At 37.9% G+C, this 17,886-nt stretch overlaps 1 protein-coding gene across 2 annotated transcripts in view; it reads right to left on the bottom strand.

Moving 5' to 3' along the window:
- LOC145783031 (MOB kinase activator 2-like) overlaps positions 1 to 17,886 on the bottom strand; it is a 28,376-nt gene that overhangs the window by 5,310 nt on the left and 5,180 nt on the right. Inside the window, exons 1-2 of one of the 2 annotated variants that reach the window (XM_082594796.1) lie at positions 8,988 to 9,169; positions 2,548 to 2,702 (exon numbers count right to left, since the gene is read on the bottom strand). In XM_082594796.1, the coding sequence (XP_082450922.1) occupies positions 2,548 to 2,702; positions 8,988 to 9,097 (265 nt within the window). In that variant the 5' untranslated portion in view covers positions 9,098 to 9,169. Of the gene's footprint in view, positions 1 to 2,547; positions 2,703 to 8,987; positions 9,170 to 17,886 lie in introns of those variants that run through there. The other variant, XM_082594797.1, reaches the window with a different exon arrangement.

The following is a 17,886-nucleotide window of genomic DNA, read 5'->3' as shown; positions in this document are numbered from 1 at the left end:
GGGTTCCGTATGCAAAGGCAATGATAGCTTCCAAAAATGAAAAACCCTATTCCACACTGGAAATGACTGACTTTGTACTGAACGCTTTAAAATATATAGATGTACCGTGTTCAGTTGTTCACATTTGAAACCCGAAACTAGTAGAACTTTGCAGGGCAGGTCAAGTAAGGATGCAAGGCTAATCAGACTTTCTGCAAAGCAATTAGCTTGCAGACATAACACTTTTATCAAATAACCTCCTCAATAGCCCCAGGCAATTATGCATGCACAAGAATGTTCACTTCACCGCAGATTTTTCACAGTGAGATATGAAACGCACTACACGACACAAGAATGTCTCACTGTGGTGACTCGTTGACTTATGGTAAAATCTTCTGAAATATTCATCCGCCAACTTCCAAACGTGAATTCAACATAAAAAACGAGCTAGACATTTTGAAAGCTAACAAGGGCTGAAGGTGGCACAAGGATGTTGAACTTTTACCAACTTGATGTTTAGTTTGAAAATGAACAAATGAATAAAACTGAAAAATCGTTTCAAATGAGCAGTATTAATCGCTTTTAACACTTTATCGCAATGCATTCAACATCGGTATTAATTCTTGATACACTCGACTGGCAGCTATGACGAAAAATAAAATTGCTGTTTAGCCTTCGTTAATAACTCGTTATTCGCTTGACGAAACCTACACCTCTTTCAGCAAGGTGACTGGTAACCTTCACAGCTTAACCCTTTTTACATCTTATGGTTCTTATGCAGCCACTTCCATCAACTTATCTTATGGTTCTTGGCAGCCACTTCCATCAACTTAGTTGGCTGGTCTGCACAAAGTGCATGAGAAAGGTTAGTACTTTGTAATGCGAAAACATTTAGGTCTTAGAGGTAATGAGGCATGCCATACATATACAACGTTAAGTTTGGTATATTTCGGGAAATTTCTTCTGTACTGTTTTCATGGGAGTTGATCATGTTGCGCTATTGCTAAAGCCACAGACCAGTTGCAAAACGCTAGAACCTTTAGCGATTATGGATTCAATAAGCGGAGCATACTGTGTTAGAAATTTTGCAAAAGTAAAACTCCGTTCCAAAATAAATTGAATTTAATGCGCGGATGGATTTGTTATCTGTGAATTTATCAAGCGGATTCTGCTCTTCCTCCAGATGCAGCAGTGGGAGGATTGCTTAAAAATACTAGTTGCAAATGCTGACAGGACTAAATGATACATCTGCTCTTATGCATTGGTTTAAAATCGAAATATTCCGCGCAAGATTTGGCCAAGTTTAACAATAGAGCAAGGAGCTTGCGTGATGGAGCTGGAGGAAAATTAAAAAAAAAAAATCAAAAGTAACCTTTCAAATATCTGGTCTGACTAAGTGGGTCATGTGCAGAGGGTCAGAAAAATTGAGTCCTTATACCCTACTCCAGCTGACAGCAAACATTCATTGAAAATAATTTACGATCAGCGAAACGATTCGTGTTGCGCAAACAGAAATTATTCTCGTCCTTTTCTATCATTCGATCTTATATTTACCTTTGAAAATAAGAACAAAGGGCATGTTTCTGGCTAGAAGCTACAGTGTGTGTGCAAAGATCCCTTTTAGACCTATTAATTTTCTATATGTTTATAGCATTTTCTGAGAACACAGGCAACAGAAACATCCCAGACAGCAAAATCCGTCATTTTTGCATTGATTCAACGTCTGCAGATGTTGCAGAAGTTGAATCAATATAAAAATGACGGAAATTTTGCTGTCTGGGATACGAGTAGCAATTTCACGGTCAATTAAATTCTATACTAAGTTTGATGACGTAATGTTAGAGAAATGACAGATGGGAAAATGAAAATAACGGGTTGCGAAAGCGATAATGAAATCTGTGCAAATAACACAGTTCAATGGCGCTGTTCGTTAAATATTTGACGAATTTTTCCTAGACACCAGAAATCTAAGTTAATTTAACATAAAAGAACAAGTCATACCTGTTGTGTTCCCCACACTAATATATATATGTTCTAACCTGCAGCTACCTTTTTACATCATTTTAACATCGCCACGTTGCAACAACGTAAAAAATAACTTTGTGAGTAGACGAAGACTACGCAGGAAGAATAGCACGATATTGGATCACGCGATTACAGTGGCATTTGCAACAAGAGAGATTTGAAAACTCAAATCAATTGATTTGCAAAATTGGCATAAAACTGCGTTTTAAAATTGACTGTGGCCACCGATCTATCTCGATGATGATCTTCATACACTGAGGCTAACTTGAGAGCGGTAAACTTAACAATAAGACAAGCCACAAGCGCGTGTCGTGATAGTGACATGTCTCTGTTCCCACAAAAGCACCTAAAGAATGTTAATCTGAGACAGATCAGGTTCAAATTAACCTTCAACCATTTAAACTCGGCTTAGAACTCATCGCTGTGCTCATACTTGCGTAAATCCACCGTGTAACCTTACATTGATAAAGCAAACAATTGCGTTGATTAGAAAACATCACAAAAGATTGGCAACGCCTTGTGAAAAAATCCGGTTCCACTTACTGTGTGTAGCCACCCATTCCTTGCTTTCTATATAAGTTGGTTTACGGGTTACTTTGGCTAGGTCAAGGCCGGGAGCATTATGTTGACAAAGTTCAGGGTCCAAATATGGTTTCTTTTCTTCAACAATAGGTTTTTTGTCGCTCTTCTTTCCTTTTCTGCAAACAACAACATTTGTAAATAATAATTACATTTTTTTACAGCAAAAACAGCCTTGCTGTCACAAGCAAGGTTGCAGGTGACAGGCGACTTACTTTTAGAAATGCAAACGGAAACAAAACTACTGCATTTTGCAGCAACAATGCAGCAATGGGCGCCTTTTAGCTACGTTTTCCCTTCCAGGCACAAACCTGAAGTCAAGCAATCGTATATCCCAGCTGGCCAGTTATTTTTAAAACAAACAAAAGTTACATCGTTTTAACGTCCAGCGATCGTTGATATGATGCAAAAATAGCAACCTTTTTTTGGCTAGGACAAGGTTTCCGTGAACGTTAGTAATTGACAACTTCCTTGGTGATTATGATGCAACATATTTGTAAAAAGCCTTCACCTCTACGTGTCTTAATTTTCGAAATCGAGGATTACTGTACATTCCTTGTTAGATTTCATTACAAAATACCAAAGACGACAAAGTGTTTCAACTGGATAGAAGGCTCTTGGGACTTTCGGCGTTCAATTTCGCAAGCAACATTCTCTCAAAGACTTCTTTAGCAACAACTAGAAAAGGTCATGGGATTAATATTAATGAAGTGATGTAAATTATGTCAAAGCAAAGCATCCAAATTAGCCAGTTGATAAAACTGGCTTCCTTACTTGTAAGAAGAGCCAAACACGAGGTCGAACAAGCGCGTACAAGGACTACACAGACAAAACTAGTCCTTCTTTTACAAGATTTTGTTAGCTGAGGTTGTAAAATCTCACACCCTTGGAAGGGACAAAGACAGAAGTGACAAGGAAGACAAAGAAGTTTCGTTTATATCGACCATTAACCATATTTTGGCAAAACGTAAGCCGCGTGTTTTGTAGAAGCATCGAACTGGTGTCCTTCCTAAGATTGGTTAGATGCATTCACGACTCAAGCGACTAGACCATCAAGTCGTTTCACTGCAAATTAACGTCATCGGACGAAAATTTATCGCAAAAAAGCTTTTGTTGCTTTCACAGTTCCGTCACCACTTCAGAGAACAGATCATTCAACTTGCCACTTAGTTCCAAAGGGCACGGCAACAATGCGAAATAATTCATCAACAACCGCTCAAAAGGAAATACACAACGATGACCTTTTCTAGTACAGATCGGGACACACTTCCTGCTTATCATAGCAAGCGTGCTAACGGACGCTGTACACTGTGCAGCATGCGAGTTGCAAATAACATCAAACCATAAATGCAGCGGTGGATATCAAAGTCAGTGTTGCCAACAAACTACCCGATACAAAAATGACCATATATGATCACTTTGCTTAGCTATTGCGCTGGGAATATAGCCTTTCATATAAAATCAAAATGCAAAGCATATCCAGCTAACAAAATCTCTTTTTGTATTGATTCAACGGTGTAGACGTTCAATCAACGCAAAAACACAGGTTTTGCGAGTTGGCAGTGACAAGGGACTGTGTGCATAAGACAAGTTCTTAATGAGAGATAGCCAACAGAGACTCAGCTCAGTATAACTCGTACCTTGCTTATATGAGTAACCAACAGTTTTCGTGCATTGAGTTACAACTGTTTAAATCAAATGCATCACTGTCGCGTGCATAGAATTAGAAAACAGGAAACAAACACCTCTAGCCGTAAAGACAACATTGCGTAACAATTGCTTAGACAGTATGAGTAACAAGCATCCCATTTTGCAGCCACTGACAACCTAGTGCTTGATCAGATTTGTGGCAAGCAATAGTCAGCGTAATTACTGTTACGCACAAAACGCTGACTTGTAAGCCTCCGCATGCTGCATAAGCATAATCTTAAATGGTACATTCCGCCATGCCCTTTCCCCAGACAATGACTTTAATAGAAAAGGTCAAAACAGGAAGTGGGGTGTTGTGCAAATAACTAGTTCAACAACCAATAAAGCGTATTTTAAACGTACCTGGTTATAAAATTAATCATGTTTATTCCAAGAGCCGACATCCATGCATAGGTTCATGCTATATGAAACTGAATCTTTTACGTATAGCAGATTACATTCTTTTACAGCAGTGTACACATTTAACTAATTGCCACTTCTGCACGAAATTGAAACTAAATGTAGGGCAGGTTCACAAATGATGACAGAAGAACGCGATAACTCTGAAATAGTTCTACAACTTTTCCAAGCAATCTTACAAACACTTAAAGGTCAGTAGAGGCCTTTACAGAAAAGTGCCACAATTTGTCAAAGTAAAGGCATAATACGGAAAGGATTGCAGCAACGGACTATGAGGTTCCCTACGTCACTCCGCGCTCAAGCGTGTTTGCACTGCTGTCCCCACTACACATATTAGCCTGGCTTCCGCTAACGTTTACAAAACGGTTTTTAGCCTTTTATTTCGTAGGTCCATTCTTCCGTTCTCTAACGGTCATTTTGGAGTTGAGTACTTAACTTTCCCATGACTAACTATGCGGAAATGTTGTTTCAAACTTTCCTTCTTACGTTTTACCAAAAAATTCATGGATGGCTGAACACTTGGAAAACGTTTTTAAAAATGACCGGAAGTACTATATAGGATATTGTGATCCTATCTTTCGTGATGCTAAATCACAAAACTATGGCACATAACACTGCAAGATGGCATCTTGTAAATGTCATTGCAAGAAACCAGGGATCGACACCCACCGGACCACACCCGGTACAGGCCTAACAATAACAAGGACTTTTTTTTATAAAGCATAAGAAACCACTAGATGAAAATTTGGGAAATGGTTGTGGTAAATTTACAAGTAATTAAAGACCGGTGCTTCATATTTAAGCTTTAGTAATGTGACATATTTTGGTGGCCGCGTCGTGAATCAGTGAGAACAGAGTTGTCGACCCCGACCTAATCCACAATCCTTTTTAAAACATAGGCTACAGTCAAAGCATACGTCCGTGAGTGCCGGCTTACAGCCTTAAATAAACGACAATTACGCCAATGTTATAAGGCTAAAAGTCATGCTAAACAAACTTTACCACCAAACCCTCAACTTAAATAACACTGATCACTGCCGCGGAAACCTCTGGATGCCTTTAGTATGCTGATTGGGTCCTGAAAATTCCTTACAAAGCGGCCGTGGCAAGGCAAATTTGTCGTTTCTCACGTTCAACTAAAACAAAATTTGATTTATTTCCACTCATAACTATGCAGCCTTCGAAGCTTTAGTGAACCGTTAACTGACGCTTTACTGACGTTTCAAACATCCATCTGCTGAATGCTGTCAATAACTGCTATCTAGTTATAGCCTAAGAATAATGGAAAATACTTAATGACACCAGCTTCAGTAAATCAGTCTTAAAAGTATTAATGACGAAATTGGTGTCAACGAAAATTCATCAGATCAACAAGTCAAGCAACCACTTTATATTTTCACTCTTCTGTTTTAAGCGAAGTTTGTGTAAAACTACGTCTCGTGAGATTAGTTGGTTTATACCTCGTTTTGCAGTTGGGCTATTCCAACTGCAGTCTCTTAAACCTAACGCGTGACCAGTTCCGGTGTATTGTCTAATCAAAGCAGCAGTGACGCATCCTCGTCAGAGAACTGATGTGGCCAACGCAGTGTACTTCTGTTCAATCGATACTGGCGTTTTTATCAGTGAAGTAAGCGTTCAGTGAGATTGGGAACGGATTGAAATAAACTTCGGCTTTTCGTTAAGAAAAGAAAACTACAAAGCAAGGAAAAACAAGTGAGAAGTCTACATTTTTAAAAACAACAGCTTACCAGCTGAGAGACTGTTCCCAGTTAGCAAAATTGTTCTATGTTACATCAAAAAAGGCCAAATTTGCCATCTGGGTTGGAAAGATATAGAGCTAATAAAGAGAATCTCCCATGAGCTCCATTGTGACAAACTAGAAGAGCAATGCTTTCGCGTGTGGTTTGGGTATTTGGTCAACCACAAGCAAGGCAACCACGTTGGTATGATGTAATTTGAAAAATGGTGACGTAATCGCTGAAATGAGGCACAGCACGTTTGCAACGCAGCAAGAAAACGCATTCAAATGAATTTGTTTGTTTTAATAGGATTTAATCAACCTATTGAGCTTATTCTCCACCTTCTTGCGCATTGACTAAATTACATTTTTGACATGTAGTTTATAATGTCGCATTACTGTATTGGTTGAATACATGATATTGAGTCGCCACAAACAGTAAAGCAAATTTAAAAAAAACTCATGAAATAAAACTAATACTATTTCAAATAACTATGCTTTTATAAAATACGTTATGTTCGCAAAAAAAAACGAAAACAATATAGAGATCCGTTTATGACTAGAAATAGAGCCCAAAATGTGTATATTTAACTCGTGTTCAACAAACATGTCGAAAACTAAACTGTTTTCATATCATTATCCAGTGATATTGAAGTGCTATTTCAATAGCACTAAACATGAAAATACTTTACATTTTGAAACCTTGTTGTTCAATTTTTAAAACGTTTGCTGAGCAAAGCTTGGTACTCTTTAAGTTTCGATTTGACATTGACCAGGAGTCCCAATCATTTTCCTCCTAACAAAAGCTCTTGTTTACCAATTGCCACGACAGAGCGTACATAAATGACCTGTTGCCCCAGTCGCAAAATTGCGCTGACGACATCACCCAACCAAATTGGAAAGCTTGTTGACGCCGCAAATAAATCAAGCAGTCTAAATCTCAAGGGAGCGCGCACGTTGTTGCAAAACAAGCACGCATGGTCATGAAGCAGTGGTTGAAGAATCCAGCTTTATTATGCCATTAACTTTCAAGGTCGAGATTAATTTCGTTTCAAGTCGAAGTTCAGTAATAGCAAATGCAATAAAAGGTCCCTGAGTGGATGACGTAAAGAATATACATACCAGCGAAAACGTGTGTACTCGTGAAAGGAAAATCTTGTCAGAAGCAATTCTTTTGGGATCACTTGCTTTCAAGCTGAAAAGAGTGACTAAAAAAAAGAACCTGTGGTACCTTACAGTTACAGATAAAAAGATTTTGCAACTGCAAAAGCCTGTGTTAGAAAATGAAACTCATGAAATATGACCATATTCACATTTAAGACGAGAGTTTGATCGTTCCAACTGTGAAGCACGACCAGTTCCTTTTAAGGAACTCAAAATTGAAGTTACTAACAATAGAGAGAAATGGTTGAGTCACTGCAGATATTTCGGTATGAAGACCAAGCTTTTTTAAAGCAAAATGGAGACAAAGTTTGATCTTCGACACATGATAAGCAGGTGCATACTTCGGCTGACACCACAATCAATCAGGTCATCTTTACATCGATGGAACATCTGCGGATGTTGAACAAAACGGACAGATTGTTGGCTGGGAACGCACTGCTACGGGAAATGTGTTGAAATACCCGAATGCTTACATGCGTATGACGTGACCAACCGACAGATTTCGGCAATTTGTTGGACAGTCTGTCGTGTGAATTGCTTCGAAAATGTGAGCGTGTTTTGTAATGACAATTCTGTTGAAATCAATCTGGTTTACTGCTGCCTCCAAGAAGTTAATCACCGAGCTGCCATTAACTGTTACGTGGTCATGAAGTAATTGCACGATTTTCACCCGAACACGGTCATAAATAGAGGGAAAAGCGCATGATCGTTGAACCGTGTACGATTGCTGTCCAACTGATTGATATTCCATGAAAAGCAACGCTTAATATGCAAGTGCAATTAGCAGATAGAATTACACTGCATAGCGAACAGCTGCGGTGTTTCAACGTTTCAAATAATAGAGTAAATAGACATTACAGGGCAGCTGATGTAATCGAAGCTTCTATGGCTTCAAATACCAGGCACGTGTCAACCTAAATCCAAAATTGAGCAAACTGGATAACAAAACTACCACAGCCTGGCCATCTGACAAAATCTACTTTTTCTACACTGAGCTCTGTTGATTTCATGCTGTTTATGTAACAGTTAGTGAAGATACACAAAACCATTTAGTAACACTATGCGGCACGTTACAAGAAATATGAGCAGAAACGGTGCAACACTCATCACTCAATGATACGACCTACTAAGAATCAATGCAAATGCACTGTCAGCAGACTGCTCACAAAGCCAAACCTTACATTGGTCATAACAAAACAGCTCTGCTTCTCGGGATATACCAAGAATCTGGCGTCGACTGCCGCCTTGCACAACACTTTGCGATTGTTAACGAAAAAAAGAAAGGGTTAAACAAACTACTGTGCATAAGTCTTGATAAGCACAATATTAACTGCGTACAAATCCGATTAAAAGTACTAATACAAAAAACAATAGAATGTTAATTATTCATTACTTTTTCAATATTCCAAATTTGCGTTCAGATGAACTGGTTGAAAGAGTTCTTCTCTTCTCGTAATCCTTCTGGGGCGAAAGTATTTGCAGAATCTGATCTAGCACGGTCATTGTGTTTTTCAAGTCATAAATATCAAGTTTATCTATTCAGCAGAGTTTACCGTTTATACTTCGCATTACTCTACCACTGAAATGCATTACATGTATTCAAAGCCTTCCAATCTTCCATAAAATTTACATGAAAACACTCAAATAAACATCTCGTGAACAAATCTTTAACCTATTTTAAAGCAAATGCCTCCCTTGTGTATACCGCAACAATATCGCGTCGTGCTGATACGCTAACAGAAAATGATCTGCTGAAAATACTAACTTAGCGGGACAGTTTTCGATAACGTGACTGCCTTTTTCTTTTTTTTATTGAGTTTCCAACCTACTCATAGGCCAACCTAACCGCAACAATTAAGACTTGTTATCTAGTATGTATATCCTACTGTACATTTCGTCGCTTTGTTTAAACTTTTGGTGGTGAAAGATTACCATGGTGTTTCTTCATGGAAGCAAAAAGTAGCCCTCTAATTATAAAAAAAGAAAAGTATGAGTAATAACAAATTATTGTTATCCCACTGGCCACTGCACAATTGGTTCTTCTCTCCAGTAGTCATTAAAAATTAAATTTGAAAAACCTTATTTCGGCTTGTTGACTCGCTCGGCTATATCTAGGCAAATATTTTTCGGAAAGAAAAAATGCTGTGTCATGTTCGAGATTTTCCGCGCTGTGGTAATTGTATAAAAACTTTACTATGACGGTAAAGCCACTTAAGCCAAGGGTAACTTGACTCAAGCTGGTGATCCACAGACCACAAAACGAAGTATAAACTCAATATTCGAATATTTTGCAATCGAAAACATTCAAGTTAAAATTTTCTATCAGATTTTTCTATGTTTTGTTAAAAGCCAACTTTCAGTTACAGTTGCAAAATTTTCAAAATACGATACTCTACACTCGTTTTCTAGCTTGCTGAACCTGTGGCCATTTACTAATCAAAAAATTACTGAGGCTAAAATCTAGCTAAGCGCGCCTAGTCTGCAAACCCAACACAAATTTAAATTTTAAAATCAATATTAGCCTGCAGACAGAATGCGTTAACGCAGGGGTCACCAACCTTTTTGCATGCGGGCCACTTTGGCACTAAGGAGAGCTGTGGCGGGCCGCACTAATAAAATGTTAGGTAGGTTGACTCTTATGCTAGAAAAGAACGCATTTCGTACTCAGTATCTGGCGTTACATGTTGTTCATATTTATGTTAGAATACCGCAGCAACAAAATTAATCGAACAACGCTACTGCCAGGGCAAGCTCCTTTTACAACACTTTTGACTTTTTTAACAATGCCTAATAAACGAGGCCACTTGTTTTGCACACTTATAGCGAGGCGAGCGGTTTCATCAGGATATTCATCGCCAAGCAAGAGTGGTGTTGTCACTTCGCTTCACAAAAGATATCTTCCAATTAACAGTTTCAATAAACAAGGAAATGTTTGACACATCGCAATACAGGCAACAATTATAGTGACCTGCAAACATATCAGCGAAAAATAGGCTCCAATAACAGGAAAAAAGAAACCAGGCACAATGAAACAAACGCTTGTGGGAATCAACGAAAAAACGTTTCTATCGTAATTCATGAACAGTCTTCCCTCTAAAAAAGCAATGAGTTGGTTTTTCAATTTTTTTGTGAAAGTCTATAAAACCGTCTTTCTTTGATTATTATTAGACAACTGTCACTTGCGGTGGTTATCAGCATGGCAAGAATTGTTGATTAACAACATTTTGCAGTACTAAGCTAAATATTTTCATAATAGGCCTACGACCAGAAAAAGTCTTTAAATTTATATATAATATTTTGCCAATTTATTATAAATTGAGTTGGCACACCGACCTACTTTGCCAAGAAAAACTTGCATAGAACATTGCTCTTGAAACACAATAACGGTGAAACGCACACTAGTGTTTACATGACATTTACAAACTTAAAATAAGCAACCCTATGCTCACAGACATTTTCGAATTTCGAAAAAAGACGTTTTAATCAACCACATGGACAGTGTGACTGGACATCGCATTGGAATAACTTCGAGCGACCCCCACCTAGAACTAGGCTACAATTTGATTGGTCGGTCGGTGGAATCGCATGCAAAGCAAAAATATGCTTCTGGGAAAGTATTTTTTGCCTTCATGCTCTTTAACTCCTCAAAAAAACTTGGTTATACTTGTACGCTGATACCTTTCGCGGCTGCACATAACAGCGTGGCGGGCCGCATGCGGTCCGCCATTTGGTGACCCCTGCGTTAACGCATTCCTCATAACATTAAACTTTTTTCACGACTTAGCTTTATCCTATTGCAAGTACAGAAGCTATGACAGAAGAATTGACAGACAAATCTGCTTTATCAATCGCAGTCAAGTGGCATTTCTGTAAGTCTACATCCCATCTTGGGTTGCGGTTAAAACACTCAACTTGCCACCAGCTGCTAATCAACGTCTCTGACGCAATCTTACACAAGCAAGGTCACAGTTAGGTCGGCAGTTAAAAAGACGGCAAGATAACTAGCAATGGACGTAAAATTACATCACTATCATCACTCCGAGTTTACCTGGCTGCCAAATATACTTCCGCTTTTGCTCCGTGTCTATATCTAACATTAGTTACAATTTCAAGTTTAGCTTCAAACAATTCCACAATCCACATACAGCTCAATATATTTTCGTGGACAGATACTGAATTCACACAATCACTCCTGAGGATTTTGCAATGCAAAAAAACCTACCACAGTACTATTGCAATAAAGCACTAACATTTACCGGAAATTAACGTCAAATAAACTACGATATCACAACTACTTATAATATTGCTTCGCCGTTTTAACGAAGTCATATGCTGCACAGAGTACATGTAGTAGGTTGCACAGGCGTATGAAGCTGAAAAGAAAAAGATGCAATGAGTTATGTTGCCATATCTAGCTCACAATCCGTTTGGCAACTTTTTCAAGAAAAACAGCCAAAGATGATTCGAAGCAAAACAGTAGAATGGTAAACACGCAAACAATACATATTCCTCTACATACAATAACCCGGCAACCAGCAGCCCTGCAACGGGGCAAGAGAAGCAACAGCCGCAAACAAAACTCTTTTCAAACGAGTGGTATCTTAGAAACGCGCAGGTCGCAGCTCAGGTAAAGACGTAGTGCTTCTATTGACACACAATCAACAAAACTATAGGACAAAAGTCGGCAATAAAGTGATATTTGTGTTTAAACATGAAAGCCATGATGTCATGCATTTGATAAAGACAAACAAGAGCATATTTTGCCCTCTTCAAGTAGTCCACCCAGTAAGCCATGAGATCTTATATGTACTCTACTTCTCAAGAAAATCTGACAACACACGCAATTGGTAATTTCCACACGTTTAGCCATTAGACTGTTGTGACCTCATTCCACCTCAATCAATAATTTAGCCTACATTTAAATTAGTATTCTCAAATGACTCAAATAACCACTTTATGTAGAAAAAACGTGCACAAAACATACAACCAAACAAAGATTTAAAACTACTTTCTAAATTCATTGACACTTCGAAGCGAACGTTAAAATGTGTTAGAGATGACTATGTATTAAGGTTCAGTAAAGCGACAATGATAAATCTCTTGACTGTCATCATTGCAGACACTGCTCTGGTTGCAACAATTGGGAGATGTTACCTGAATTGCTGCCTCATAAGCAAGAAGATTGCAGAAATCAAGAAACTGTCTTTGCTGAAGCGTAACAATTCTGACGTCATGGCGTGAGAGTGGCCTGATCAGAGGCTGTATGAATTAGCTTCTTAGATTTAGTGAATACTACCATTTTCAATGTAATATCTACGTGAATTTGCTCCTGTGAGGTGTACACTGTACAGTGTACCATTACTACATTGTTCATGGTGTACAATGGTTTCCAATTCACAAGAATGCGCAGTTGGGTTTATTTTGCAAGCAAATTAGTTTGTTGACTTTTCTGCCATTGATTTGAAACGCTACAGCACTACAAAAGAGCATTTTGTTTCACTGAAAACATTGCACGTGAAATTGCAAGAATGTTGATTATTGTTGCATGCAGATTGCAAAATCATGAGACTTCCTGTCTGAACCCATGGGATGTATTGTACATGCCCGGATAAACACAGCAAGCATTGATTTTAAAATTGATGCCTTATTATCTGACGTGATATAACAAAATAACAACAAACAATACTACAAAGTTCAGTGATAAAAACACTTTGTGACCGTTTAAACTAGCGGACCTCTGCAGTTTGTTGTATATCAGGGTGGAGTAAACAGCTATTCCAATTCCTTGGCTGCCCTACCTACTTTAAACGGAATAACACCATTCACCCATTAAATAGATGGTAAAAACTTCCTGCTTCATATGAACAACGACGATGAAGCAAAAGCAATCCCCAGTCAGCAAATCAGTTCATTTTTACATTTATTCAATGACGGAAAGCAAAAACCGACTGACTCCAAGTTAGATCAGTGCTTGCATCTATTGATTTCAGCAATCTGTTAGTTTCTAATTTTCAGGTCTTGATGTGTTTTAGTCGCATGTAGAACAGGATAACTGCATAGGTATTCAAGCTTCTGCGATAGCTATAACTCGAAAGTCTATTGAAAGTATAAAAAGACATTTAAAGGGAGTGCGGCGAACAGCATGTTATTGTGCCTTGCGGTACTGTATTTTGAAAGACGAAGCGAACGGAGTAAACAATATTGATGAAGCGCTTTGCAGTCACACACGTGCTAAGCAAAAGCATGGCAAAAGTCATACCCTCTGTTATAAATTTCAAAAAACAAATACGATGTCTGAAAACAAATTTCATAAACTATGCTTTTGTAGACAATATTCATATAAAAGGAAAGACTTATGAACTGTAAATTATTAACTGGAGTTGGAAAAAGTGATTTGCTTTATTAAGTTGCCATGAATCATACCAACCATGTCATCATCTGACGACCAAAGTGTCGGACAGATAACCAACCATTCTACTTGCAGTGTTGCCAGATGTGTTTAAAGAATTGTAATTAAAAAAAAGCTTAAAGATAATTCAATCCTGAAGTGTTTAAAGTAGCTTAAGATTTATAAAATAACGCAAAATAACTTGCTTGCTGATCAACTAACGTTACATTATATTTGTAATTTTTGGCTACTTTGTAATCCAACCAGAAATCACAACTAAGCAACATCAAAAGTAGCTTCCTTTCCCAAAAAGCGCACATGCATAAATTTTCCAGCTACTTTCCAACAAAGCCTGCCAAATTCCGCGGGAAAATAGGAAAACTGACAACGCTGAAGATTTGATTCGTCATCACTCCTCGATTCACGGTTGGCTAAGCACCGTTAGGTCTTGACTTAATATATTTTTGGAGCAAACTTGAACATGGTGGGAACAGTTTGAGTATGGGTTACGACGATTCCTTTTCTTTATGCTTGATCAACTGTGACCTCTCTTGTAAACTCCCTCAATTTTGTTCTATCTTTCTTTTTTATCAATAATTCTGGCACGCTTTTCAGTCCTGTCAATTGATTGAAAATTTTCAATTAAAATATTTCATTTTTGTCATCTTTTTGCTTGTTTGCCTTACATCATTTCAGTCAACAATATTTTCTAATGAGTTTCTTCTTGCAATGTGTCCGAAATATCGTAGTTTTTCTGAGGATAGTTAGATTCCAGATTTCATTAATTCTACTTGTTGGATAACGGATTCATTTTTTACTTTTACTTTTTTTCGGCGAGATGTGATCAAAATGTGTTGAGCGTGCAAATACAAGGTCTATCTATATGAGTTGCAAACTACCAAAAAATCGCCGACAGTAGCTTAAAGACTCAAATTTTTACATATCATTTAACCAGGCATTGCATGTCCCGATAAACTTTGGCAAAACACATGAGATCCATCAAACTGGAATGACATTGTTTTGGAGGGCTGTTGAATAGAGGGCATATGATATTTAAAAAGAGAGAGAGAGAAGAGAAAGTGATATATCTTTGCATCACAGACGCCATGTCAACACAAACCAAATGCAATCGAAGCCATGAATCGAAGTGATTGGAGGGAAAATTGGTGTCTTCTGGGATCTGGGCTACAAACCGGGTAATTAGGTTTGCATTCCATTCGGCTAAACACAGCAATATCGGAGAATATTGGCAAAACTCTGATATGTATATACATTTTTTAAAATAACATTTAAAAAAAATAAAAGTTGACTTATGGCTGCCTTCCGGTTAATATACCGATTTCCAGACAGCCACCGGCAAGGCTCTATGGCGTGATTTAACTGTTTGCATAATCTTGGGGCTGCAAGTAACTTGAGCGAAGTCTTGTGAATATACTTTGAATTATCGTTTGCCATGCAGCATGCGATATGCTTTCCAGCCGATGCACGTTATAAACTATTGGCATTGATGAATGTATTATAAGCATTAACTCTACATGAACTGCTTTGTTGCAAACAATGCTGTAAAAAATACACCATAACGTCGTTCGTCTTTTACGCCATCTATTCTTGAAGAGTTTCATTGTGATTATTAGATTACTCTTTGAGGAGTTTTGCGTTAGCCATAACTAGCTTACAAGCTGCCTTCTTTTTACTGTCCAGTTCAGAGCAACAATGTCTACACTTGCTTTGATTACAGTTGTTAATTTTTGCTTCGTTCAGTTGTTGTCGGTGAATGTTTGTACGATTATGTTCCAGCAGCGCTGTGCATGGATAAATGCCTACTTGATTTAGTGACGAATCCAAGAGGGGACGATTGCCTCCCTTAAAACACAAAAAATTAAGTTCATTCATGGTGTATTAGCAAGGTCGGGTAAATGGACACATGATTATGTTTTGCTGAAATTGCTTTCCCTTCTAAGGCTACTTGCTCGATCCGCCCCTGACTTGAAGGATGCATTGCACTAACAGTGCTGACGAAAATATTTAAGTGATCAATATATCCGTGTTCTTAACAGAAAGTGTTTTAGATTGAATAATGATAACCTGTAACCCTGTCCAACATTTTTTTTTAATTCATAAAATTGTTCGAAAGAAGTCAACCCAATCTCACCTTTATTTATAGGCTTAGTGGGGTGAACAACGTTGCTTAAAATTTTACAGTTGGGTGCTTTGACGCTCGACAAATTAAAGGTTAAGGATAGTCTGGTGTCTCAACGCAGCTTAAAATAGAAAAGAGAAAATGAAACGGGCACGCACCAGACAATAGATAACCGAAACCATCCACAGTAAACAAAATACCTTGAGCGCGATAACTATAAAAATACTGAAAATATCCATCTATTAACGACCTTGTATATTTTGAGTCGCGCTGTATGATCTTTTCAATGGACAAAAGACTTAGATTACAAAAATAAACTACTATGGGCGGGTGCAAAAAATTATGCTTGAAGCTTTCAACATCACTTGGTGCTATATAATAGCAATGATAAAGCATTAGCAAAAAGAGATCTCTGTATGCCATATAGTCGTAAAACTTGTGAAATTCGGCAGGGAACACAAAATTTTCACCGATCAATAGTCAATGTTTAATGCCAAGCGAGCACAAAGCGCAACATCGATCGGAGAAAAACTTTTGATGAAGCAATTCGCCAAGCCACCAGGGATCGATAGATCTTGTGCAGTTTTTGTATATCTCATCGCAGATAGTGAAAATTACCCTTTTCGCATCGATTCAACGTCACCAAATTTGAAAATTAAACGTTGAAAAAATGTGCAAACGATGATTTTGTAAGTTGGTAATGGGTAGGCTATGTGCTTCAACATTTTGAAGGTCAATTTAGTTGAGAAAAGTTATGTGCTCAGAGTGTAATATCAAACACACTGTACGAAATACTGATATGTGACAGGACTCTTAAAAAATGATTTACCTTCTAGGCTTCAGTGTGACACCGTCATGCTTGACTGCAAACACCTGTGAAGTTGCAAAGGTCGCAACGATACAAAACAGCCAGGATGCAATTACAAGCGAAAAAAAATGACGTATGATGCTGTCAAATCAAAATAACAATTTCTATGACAGTTTTGCTGCGAAAACACAGGATGTAAATAGGGAGAAATGTAATATTTCATGTGGATTTTACCTAGACAACAAATTAGACGTTTTTTACATTGATTCAACGAATACAAATGGTGAATCAATGTAAAAAAAACGACTGATTTGTTGTCTGGGTAGAAATTCAATAAAGTGAAACAAACCGCAGACAAACTTTGATCACTTGCGAACAACCCACGCGCATCAGTTCGGTGAAGCTGTTTCAAGAAAAGCTTCATTTTCAAAATTAAATGAACAGCTAAGAAATACCAGTGCTTCTAGATATTGTAAATTTATTGGATTAGCAAGCCAGGAATGCTGTTACACGAAAAGTTGCTTCACATGAAAAAGAACCACATCTAAGTGGAGCATCGTCAACATCAGCCCATTTGGGAAAAAGTACAGGATTAAAACAAGGCTGGAAATAAACTATTCTTGACCAACCCGGTGCAAAAGTAGACCAACAAAAGGATGAAAGTTGGTATTCAGCGTTCTAGTTCGTTGTATGATTCACAAAAACATGTAAAATTTAGATTCATTTTTCGAAGAAAATCGTCTGTCAGCAGTTCAGCACAGATTGTTTAATTTAACCGGATGATCTATTTTTTTTCTTGAACCATTATTACTGTCACAACAACAAAGTTGAAAAAAGTGCGTGACTGCCATCAAAATGACTAGCTTATGCAAGCGTTAAGCTTACCTAAAATCAAGGTTGCCAGATGTTTTTAACAATTCCAGCCCAATCGTCGCAAGTGAGATAAAACAAGCCCA

The sequence above is a fragment of the Aplidium turbinatum genome, chromosome 14, assembly GCF_918807975.1.
Source record: "Aplidium turbinatum chromosome 14, kaAplTurb1.1, whole genome shotgun sequence".
Taxonomy (NCBI): Eukaryota; Metazoa; Chordata; class Ascidiacea; order Aplousobranchia; family Polyclinidae; genus Aplidium; species Aplidium turbinatum.
Note: the sequence above shows the minus strand (reverse complement) of the source record. Positions and strands in the feature narration are given on the sequence as shown.